At 33.9% G+C, this 10,616-nt stretch overlaps 1 protein-coding gene across 2 annotated transcripts; it reads left to right on the top strand.

Annotated features, from left to right (window-relative positions):
- The first annotated feature begins 5,335 nt into the window (after nucleotides 1-5,335).
- Nucleotides 5,336-6,940, top strand: LOC126703369 (uncharacterized). 2 transcript variants are annotated; one of them, XM_050402326.1, is made up of 3 exons: nucleotides 5,336-5,764; nucleotides 5,863-5,954; nucleotides 6,473-6,940. In XM_050402326.1, the coding sequence occupies exons 1-3, from the start codon at nucleotides 5,434-5,436 to the stop codon at nucleotides 6,761-6,763; spliced, it is 714 nt and encodes a 237-aa protein (XP_050258283.1). In that variant the 5' UTR covers nucleotides 5,336-5,433; the 3' UTR covers nucleotides 6,764-6,940. The 2 variants fall into 2 exon arrangements, with proteins under 2 accessions (XP_050258283.1, XP_050258285.1); XM_050402328.1 differs by having other exon boundaries at nucleotides 5,337-5,764; nucleotides 5,875-5,954.
- Nucleotides 6,941-10,616: the final 3,676 nt, after the last annotated feature.

The raw sequence follows: 10,616 nt of genomic DNA, 5'->3' as shown, positions 1-10,616 counted from the left end.
TAATTACATGATATGTGGTTTGGCAATATGTCTTTGTCTACAGAGTTGTAGCGATCTCATTATGTTAGGAAAAATTACAGAGATAGTTACAATGCGGTTTTTCAATACAACAAACTCTAATTTGAAGTGACAAATAAATATCTCAAACAATGGGCCAAATACAGGGCCAAAATTTTTCACATGGTCTAATTAAGTTTCAAAAAAATTCTCATTTAAAATAAATTCTGTAAGCCCAAAAGTATGAAAATTATTATTTATTATTTATCTATTTTATTAAAATACACCAACAGTAAGCCTTGTTATTGTCAAAGAATAATAATTTTGGGTCTAATCCTCACTTTCTTTGGACAGTAATGTTATTGCAAATGTAGATTATGAGATTGTAATAATTAGCTATGAGGATGGAGGGTGATAAGTGTATTGGGAATTGATCAGTTTCGGGAATTGATCAGTTTCAGATTTTGAAGAGATGTGAGCAAAATAGTGCATGCTAATTTTTTTATATTTGAGAGTGCTCTCATATTATATAGTTATCGTACGTGAACTCCCCACTTCCTTGTTGATCATGCTATTATCTTAGATAGCAAATCTCATAGGAGAATCAAACCTAAAATATCATCTCAAGAACTTGCATAGACATTGTGAGGGTCCTTTTTGGACAGTACCCAAGTCCAAGTAAAAACAAGGATCCTGGACCCTTTACTTGTTGTTTGGTAGACTGAGCTTAGTTCACCGTAGCTAAATAGGGACTGATTATGAACCAAGTTATACGCAAGTCACATAAAGTTCTTCAAGCAAAATGCGATTCCTCCTAAGCAGTAAAAAAAATACCATTATAAGTGTTTTAGTGTCATAAAATGATCATTTACTCTTACAAAATAAGTAAAATAAGTATTCATAATATTCACAGTGAGAAGGAGATTGAAATAGAATATTTAAGGCTTATCTTTTATTGTGTAAACATTTAAAAGAGTTCCTTTACTTGGTACCTCGAGCGTACTATTGTGATACCCCAGGCGTACTGTCATGGTACTCTGGACGTATTGGGCCTGTAAGAACCCAGAATGCTGATTCTCTGAACTATACAATCTTTCTCCATACTTATTATGCAATAGAGTTTTGTCATTTCCCTTACCTCTATAGGTCCTACATAAGAACACACTATATAATACACATATCTTTAAATAATTGTTAGTTTCTTAGATTAAGATATACATTTTAATACATATACATATATGTAAACGAATTTTATGAGAATGATTCAGTCACGAGGATCCTGGCCCTAATTCTCACAGACTTAGTGGTTTTGCACAAGACTTGTGGGATTTGGAACTCAAGTCCAAGTGGCTTTGCTTGGGCATTGCCTTCCAAGATAGTTAGGTGAGAATGATTTTTGTGGGAGAGAGTGATATCTAATGTGTGTATGTTTTGGCATATGTTTCTTTGGGGGCTAAGTGTGTCCAAGGCCCAAGTTGAAGTGAGGACCCCGGTAAAAAGACTCAGCTTTTGGCTGAGTAAAAGGAAAACTAGCAAGCAAGAAAATATGCATTGAATAACAAGAAAGCAGCAAAGGAAAACAATGTTATAAAGAAACACACGAAATAACTGTTAAGGATCCTTAAGTCAATATGAAATATTTCATTATTTTTCTTAATTGTGAATTAGAATGTGCTCACTAAGATGTGTTACAAGATCCAAATAAGCTCAAAAATTACATACTTAGATGGCTATCTAAGCCTCTGAGACTTGCAAAGTTTGAATCCCTTTGAATCCAAGTTTATATTCTATAGTGGCTGTTCTAGGATACCATACGCTATTTTTCTACTTTCTTTGAGTTTTAATAGAGTTTTCTCAACGATTCTTGTTTTGATTCCCTTTTGCTGAATCCCCTTTCAATGTTGGCTACCTTCCCCTTTTATAGTGTCATTTTAGGGTTCAGGGTACCACTGATTCCCCCCCATTGGCTCCCTAGGTACCAGAGCCCCTGTTATACCAACCATTCTAACAGCTGATTCTTTTTCTGTTTCTCATAGTTTTCCTCTTTTAGTCATGTTTTCCTAAAAGCTACTTGCTGACTTTCCATTATGGGGTGTCCTTGGAGAGCTAACCTTCACCCTCTCTTCTTTCAAGGCTTTTTACCTTTTTGGCTGTCCTTCTTGCTTTCATTTTTCCTAATTGAGTAGAATTCATTCCTGCTGGGTTGAAGGTTTTTCCAGCCACTTTCTATTATAGTTCTTCATTCTGGGTTTCCCGAGGTACCAGTCTTTTGTTCATGAATTGTCACTTTCCAAGTTTTCTGGTTCTTTGCTGCACTATTAGGTGCTTGAGAAGGACATATTTGTTCTTCGTTTCTTGTATTTATGGTACCCCTTTTGAGCTGTCTCAATCCCACTTTAGCTATGCTACACGTCCCGAGGATCCTGAGCCTCTGGCAGTCTCTGGGTATCCCGACCCAGTTCTTTCACTGAATTTTGTTAGATTTTTAATGGCCTTTTTGTTGGAAATCTGAACATATATAGGGCCTTGATGTTGATTCTTAGTTTCATGAATTGGGCCTTCTTTTGTTAAGACCCATGGCCTTTCTTTATTTTTCATGGAATGAGCTTTCTTGTGAAATTTTGGTCCTCAACATACATTTATGTCATGAGCTAGTTAAAATTGTGGAAAGTCTTTTCTTTTATATTATTACTTTATCATGTTTTAGTTTGTGTTATATGAATATAGCCTATAAGTGTTACGCCTATATAGTCAGACTATATAGACCCATTAATGTATATATAATACATACATGCATGCATATCCTCTATGGAACATAAAAAATTATGTAGGTTTTACTACATGGTGCATGTGCCGTTTTCATTATAACAAAAGGAAAAATTAGATAAAGTTCATAAGAGTTACTGAATTACCATGAGACAAATAACTATGCATTATTCGCATCCTCTTATAAAAGCAGGGGTAGAACTAAAATTTTATGAATGGGGGCTAAAATAATAATAAATATAAAATTAAACCAATTTGATAGTGTTATATAAAAAATATGAAAAGTTTGGGGGCTACTCATATTTATTTTGAAAATTTTAGGTGAATTTGGGGGTTAAAATCTAATTTTTGAGAAGTTTCAGTTTCAGGAGCCAATCATATATTTTTTTGAAAAATTTAAAAAACTTTAAGGGTAATTTTATAAAATTAGAAAAGTTTGGGTCCATGGCTCCACCCTTCTAAGTGGGTCCGCCCTTGTATACAAGTGAGTGCAAGTAATAAAATGGCTAAAATCCGAGTTCCATTATTCTTGTAAGAGTGAGAGTAAAAATTGCTTTTTTATTTATGAGATACCAGACATTTTGTAGTGTCTGAACTCTTTCAATTATTGGCAACTTAAGGTTTCAAATTTAATGTATGAAAGCAAAAATGAGAACCCAAAAGACAAAAAAAGTTATGATATATTGTTAGCCCCATGTAATCATTTAATGGCTTATGCAAATCACATTTACATTCATCGTTTTATGCACTCATTAGAGCCAGCAAGCAAACAAGAACTCATAAGTAGCCCACCCAGTAATTTCATGAGATTACGGCTCTGGAGAGTTGCAAGTGCTATCAAAATGGGTTTTTTAGGCATAAATGCATAATATGTCTGCTTCAGCTTGAGTTCATGATGACCATACACTTGCGAAGTCTAGTGCATCGCATGTGAGGTTCTGACGAAAGTCTACCTTTTGTTCATTGTTTTCACACAAATATGTGTCCAATTTCCTATCACCATGATGAGAAATGGCCGTCAGTCATCAAAAAATCGAACTGTCAGGACCATTAATTGAACAGTTGGATTAATCCGTATCAATCATAAAACACACACCAATGATCTAGAAGTCGGTAGTCTAAAATTTCTTGTGGTGGTGCCCCAACCCCAAGCCATTTCTTGGGATTTAAAAAAAGAAAAAGACAAAAATTGAGTTAGGTGATCTGTGCACTAGACACAAGACATTCCTTTTAAAAATTAGGATTCTCTTTTTTAATAATAATAATAATAATAATAATAATGAGTAGAAGTAGTGGAAATAATATAAGGGTCATGCTAATGAATGTCTTAAAGGCATTGGTTAAGAATTTATTTTCGGAAAGTTTTGACATTACTTTTATGGGAAATGAAAAAAAATTTGATATCACTTTTATGAGAAATGAAAAAAATTATCAAAACATTAATTATTTTTTTTTCCATAAAAATTTTCTTTAATTGAATTCTTAACTAGTGCGCTAAAGGCACTCGTTAGCATTTTCCATAAAATAATTAATCTTAACAACAATACGTTTTCCCAAATATTATTGCAAAGCTTTTAAGAGAATTGAAAGTAAATTAAGATAATCCTTTTTGCAAATTAAATGTTAATGATTGAAAATATTGTATGATTATGAAGCCAAAAAGAAATGATTTTTTTTTTTTTCTTTTTTGAGTTTTAAGAGAGGATGGGAGGAGAGGTTTTATTTTTATTTTTATAATTTTTAAATTTATCAATAATTTTGTGTGGGGTGCGTTATTAAGTACTTTTAGAAGATAGTGACACTGATATTCTTTTCTCTGAGATAAATGTAATAGATTTTACTATTAATGATATGTACTATTATGTGAGAGATAATGGAAGAGTATGAATAATTACTCCTCTATACCCTTTGAAAGTGAGAGATTATTCCAATACAGTGCCATGCATTAATTGTCATTTGTATCCAAGTCAACGAGAGGATTGAAGAAAGTGGCAAAGAATGCAAGCAAGTCACTTTCGAGTTTGGAGTCATTTCTTATTCATGGAATTTTGCCGAACTTCTGGAAACAGCTGCCGTGAGCCTAATTCAAACTATAAAGCAGTTTGCAACGTGTCATGCCTGCCTTGTTCTAGGGATTCAGACATACTATAATAAAATACAACAATATATGCGATTGAAAATTAACAATTATAATATGGTATACATATATTTAACGAATAATATACTGAATCGTGGAGTCTTTGAGTTTATCTAATATCTAATCTATTAGAAATTTGTATGTCTTGTTCAATATTAATAAAACACTCTAATTGCCAAGCTGACACTGTCTCCTTAATTATAAATTATTTACATATATTAGATTCTGATACAAGAGGAGAAAAACTCTAATATTCTCATTAATAATTGATCTATCAAACGTGTAGAACCAATAAAAGAATTCACATATTATAAAACTTCATGGTTTGCACGTTTATGGTCATGGAGAACCCAACAATACGGTAAAAAAAACAAACAAACAGAGACAAATTTATATTGACTTTGAAGAGAAGAGTCACGAAAACGAGTGCCACAAAGATGAAACAGTAGTTGCGGCCTAATCATATATATATACATACACACCTAGCTAGCTCTATTTTCCCACCAAGACCTTTCTCATTGTCAAGAATTCACATGGGCAGGAAAAGAGTTAGAGTGCAGAGTGTGTGTCTTGGCCGTGCTCCTGCTTGTTCTCGAATATGTTCCTTATTTTTTCGAACCAAACCCACCTCTGGTTCCATTACTGGTAATCAGAAAACCGAGTTTTCAAGCAATAGCAAGGATGACTTTAGCCACGATGACCCCGCAGAAGGGTTTAAAGCTGGATCGGAGATTGGCAACAAGATAATGGTAGTTGTTGATTCCAGCCTTGAAGCTAAGGGGGCTCTTGAATGGGCACTCTCTAACACAATTCAAACCCAAGATACCATTATTCTTCTTCACGTAGCCAAGCCCTCCAGAAGAGGTGAGATTACTTTATTTATTTATTTATTTATTGTTGACACGTTAATTTGTAAGGTATATATAATAAAATTTGTAATATTTTTAATAGGTTAGTTTTAGTTATTGGTGCAGGGTCTAATGGAAAGAGTAACCTAAGGGCGTATGAATTTCTTCACTCCATGAAAAATACGTGTCAAACGAGAAGGCCTGGGGTAAGCTGTATACTTGTATTCAATTTTGATCTTTCTACTTACAAAGTTGGTCGTGTATATCGATTGGAGAGAGGTCAACTTTTTTTTTTTTGTGGTTAAGAGAGAGGTGTCAACTTTGTTTATGTTTTTTAATTTCTTTTTAGTATTTTATCAGTGAAGAATGCTTATTATATTCAGTGGCACAGAAAATTGAATTTCATGATCAACATAATAAATAGTATTCTAAAATGTGAGTGCACACCTTTTAGCTTAATAAATGAAAAAAGAAGAAAAATAATAGAAGAGTTGTGTCATATCTTGTCTCTTTTGGGTGAGGTACATCTAACGTTGCCGATCCTCGCAATGTGTGCCTGTGTATATGAAAAGTCAACTACGTGTAAGGTGCTGAGATACATATATAATTGCAATTGCAATGATTGTTATAGTTCATTAATTAGACATAGACATGTTTCTCCTTGAAACATTAACACAGTTACTGAAGTTTGTTCTGTGTGATGCTTTGATAATGATTCGCATAGGTGCAAGTTGAGATAGCATTGCTTGAAGGAAAGGAAAAGGGTCCAATAATAGTGGAAGAAGCAAAGCAACAGAGAGTGTCACTATTGGTCATTGGACAAAGAAAGAAATCGTCTATATTATGGTGCCTAGTGAAGAGATGGGCAGGAAAGAGGGATCACAGCAGCGAAGTTGTGGAATACTGTATTCAAAATGCTTCATGCATGACAATTGCAGTGAGGAGGAAGAGCAAGAAGCTTGGAGGGTTTTTGATTACAACTAAGCGACATAAGAATTTTTGGCTTTTAGCTTAATATATGATTGCTGATAATGTGTGAGATAATTTGGCTGTGGAACGTCTGAGAATTGGCATATATATATATATATATATATGATATATGCTAGCTCTGCTTGGGAGTTCTGTCTGTAAATGTAAAGTTTGTTTCCGAAAAATGGAATTTATGTTTTTATTTTAAATTAAAAAATTTTTTTTTTTAAAAGATGAAGAAAAAAAAAGGATATATTAATAAAAAGTTTAACATATCAAACTAATGTTCAAAATGTCCTTATGCACATCAGCACATGACTACAAAATCAAATGTGTCTAATCCTACTTTTTTAAATAAATAATATATATATATATATATATATATATAGAACTCCAACTTATCATTGTTCTCACACCCCTTACGATTCTAAAATTTTGGGGGTTCTTAACTTATACATGATATATATATATATATATATATATATAGAACTCCAACTTATCATTGTTCTCACACCCCTTACGATTCTAAAATTTTGGGGGTTCTTAACTTATACATGATACAATTCCTAAATATAGATATCATATGTTATATAATAAATTTTTAAGTTGGAATTCGTGGTTATGTCAAATAGTTATCTTCTCTTTTGTGTTACAGCTACACTATTTGTGCCATTATTTGATTACCCTTTTGTTAGCATATTTCGCACATTTTTCATGTTTTTAGTATTGTAAACAAATTATGCAGAGACAGAGTTTTTATTTTTATTTTTATTTTTTATATAAATCAGGCATATAGAGATTCTAATTAGAACACTATGTTAACATTTTTCTATCCATTTTATTTATACATGGTATTAGAGCCATAGAGCCACTTTTGTGTGGCCTTCAATAATCTCCACCTGGCCTAAAAAATCTTTCCAACGTTTTGTTCTTTGGATGCCAAGGCACATGAAATCCTCCAATATTTCCATATTTAGTGCTCATCCAACTTCATCTAAACCAACCTCGAGGTGTTCCTCCTCTCAACTTGTAAAGTTGAAATTATTCAACTATGTGTTGACTTTATTCCGTGCCAAATTTACTTGTAATTCAGCATTTAAAAACCCTGTATTTAGGTGGGAATAATGTAAGGATTGCGTGTGAGAGAGTGTGAAGATTTAATCAAGAGTGTGCAACAAGAAGTGACTTGTGACTAGAACTCGCGACTGACTCGTGAGTGATAGCTTGCCAAAATGTAGCACACATGTGAAGCATGTAGGAAATTAAAGGGTCAGGACAACTGGATTACTACAAGACAAAAAGTACAGTCTAGCCAATCTGGTAACTGGCAACTGGAACTCGCGACTCATCCTAGTCATGAAATGAGTCGCCAATACACCCTGTTTTGCTAAAAACTAACTTTTCACATTCCATCTCATACCCTACTATAAGTACCCTTATACCCACGAAATATAGAGAGCTTTCAGAGAGAATTTTGAGAGAAAACCCCTAAAGAAAAACAAGATTGATTCATCCACAATCTTATACATTTGATTCTCTAAATTCATCTACTCTCACCCTCTCCATTATCATACCCATGAGATGATCTTAAGCCAAATCATAACCTCACCCAATTCATAGCAATGAGAAGGCTCTTGGTGTTTAGGAAGCAGTTTAAGAGAGAACCAATTCATATTGGTTGATGCAATGGGCTAATTACAGGATCCAATAAACTAGAGAAGACACGGTTAGGTGTAACCTTGTTAGAGCAAGAAGGTTTAGGTGCATTGGGTAGATTAGGCTTGGAGGGTCTTTTACTATTCATGTATCCTAACTGATTTTCTAGTGGATCATTTTACCGCTTGGAATGCGGCAGAGAGGTTTTTGGATTTCCTCTTTAATAACATGTGCCGGTGTTATTTTGTGTTTGCTTCTCTCTATTCCTTACTCTTTACTTTTAATTACTGCTTAGTTATTACTAAAATATGGCTTAGAGTAGTTTGCATATTTGGGTATTGCTTATATTTTATGTTTTGCACATACATTGTTTGAATATAAGTTTGTATTGAATAATTTGTATTTGGGGGTCTAAACATTCACAAGTGTTTTACACACTAAGTGAGTTTTGACAACCAAACTAGAAAATGCCTTTTACAAGTATTGTTGACAATATGGTCCTCTCACCTCAAAGTGTTGCAAGTTACAACTTAAGAACCAATTTCGAGCCCCTTCTCAATAGGTGTTAGGTTAAAAGAGATTGACTCATATTTATTAATTCAATTACCCAAGTTGATTAATTATTCAAATTATATGTAAATTACGTGGAGGCACAATCAAATCACCATACTAAATTAAATACAGCAGAAAATAAATTTGACATGACGATTTAATCACGATGGGGAAAATCTTTGTAGAAAAAAACCCCACCAAGTGAATTTCAGTTCACTACTCTTGAAGAATCCACTAATCAAGAAACAAGCGGTTACAAGTATAATGAACCTTACTCCACTGTCCTATCTAAAAATACTAACCTTGAGAGGTTCTTAGCCCAAACACATACCTCACCCAATCTAAGTGTTGAGAGTTGTTATGGTGCATGTGGGAAGCATTGGAAGAAGCCATTGATTGGCGGATGCAATTTGAAACTAATTATGGGATCCGGATAACTAGTGAAGAAATGACTTGGTAAAGTCCGTTGGTAGCTGGAACTCGGAGGGTTCAAGTATAGGGGGTAGATTAGGCTTGGAGAGTCTTTTTGATATCCTTGTAATCCAACTTTATTCACTAATGGATCATTTCGGCTTAGAGAGCCGTGGAAAGGTTTTTCGCTGAGTACTTCAATTTCCTCTTCGATAACATGTTTTTGTGTTATCTTGTGTTTGCATCTTTCTTCCCTTACTCTTTGTGCTTCATTTATTGATTATTGTTTATGTTTATGCACTAGAGAGTAGTTTCGGTTTATTGCGTTTCATTTACCCTTATTTTGCACTTAGTTAAGTAGGGTAAAAGCAATTTAGCCGTTAGTTTAAAATTGAGGGTCTAAACAAGCTATAGTGTTTTGCATTATTGAGCTTTCAAGGGTTATCTTTGCTATGACCCTATTGCCACACGTACATATCTCCTGACATGAGGAATTTGGAAGCACCAAACCTTCTCTAGTATCTTGATTCTTTGTCATGTCTCTTATATTCACATATCCTTCTATTGCCCTTTAACACAAGCCCTCAAATACTTTTGTCATGGAATCTAACTCAACAGATGCTTCAACTTCGACCCCTCTTAATGCACGTTGGATCCTGCTCCAGCACACTATTTTGAGCCTCCATTTGCCTTATTAGCTCTAGTTAGGAAAGAGTTCCTCCGTCTCATCTCATTGATTGCCATTGCTTCTTTATCATTGCCATTCTTCATGAACCCCATACTTATTGCAAGGCTAGTATTGAAACCTTTTGGCAAAAGGTTATGTTTGATGAACTGATAGCAAGACTATTTCTATTTCTTTGGAGGTTATGTGAAGCTCACTGCCTTTGATAGCTAACCTCACTCAAATGCCACACTCTACTGTAAACTGGTTGGTAGCCTTACCTGTTTCACTATTACTTGACCTATCATATTCTATGTTGTTCACTTGATCAATCAATTTATGTCACTCCCATATCTACTCATTATGCTATAGATCTTTGTAGTTTGCATTATATTAAGGGAACGCACTTTCATGGGCTGCAGTTTCTGAAGTAGGAAAATAACATTTATTAGAACATCTCTTTTGCAAATAACATGCTTGTAACCCAACTTTGTTACTTTTCCTACAACTAATCCACCTAGCTTCTACTTTTAGAGGGTCTTAGTCTACTGTCAATTCTGCCCAAGCAAAGAGTACTTTTTTCTTTTATTTTTCTTTATTTCTTTATTTATTTTTT

The sequence above is a fragment of the Quercus robur genome, chromosome 10 (genome assembly GCF_932294415.1).
Source record: "Quercus robur chromosome 10, dhQueRobu3.1, whole genome shotgun sequence".
NCBI classification, from domain to species: Eukaryota; Viridiplantae; Streptophyta; class Magnoliopsida; order Fagales; family Fagaceae; genus Quercus; species Quercus robur.
Note: the sequence above shows the minus strand (reverse complement) of the source record. Positions and strands in the feature narration are given on the sequence as shown.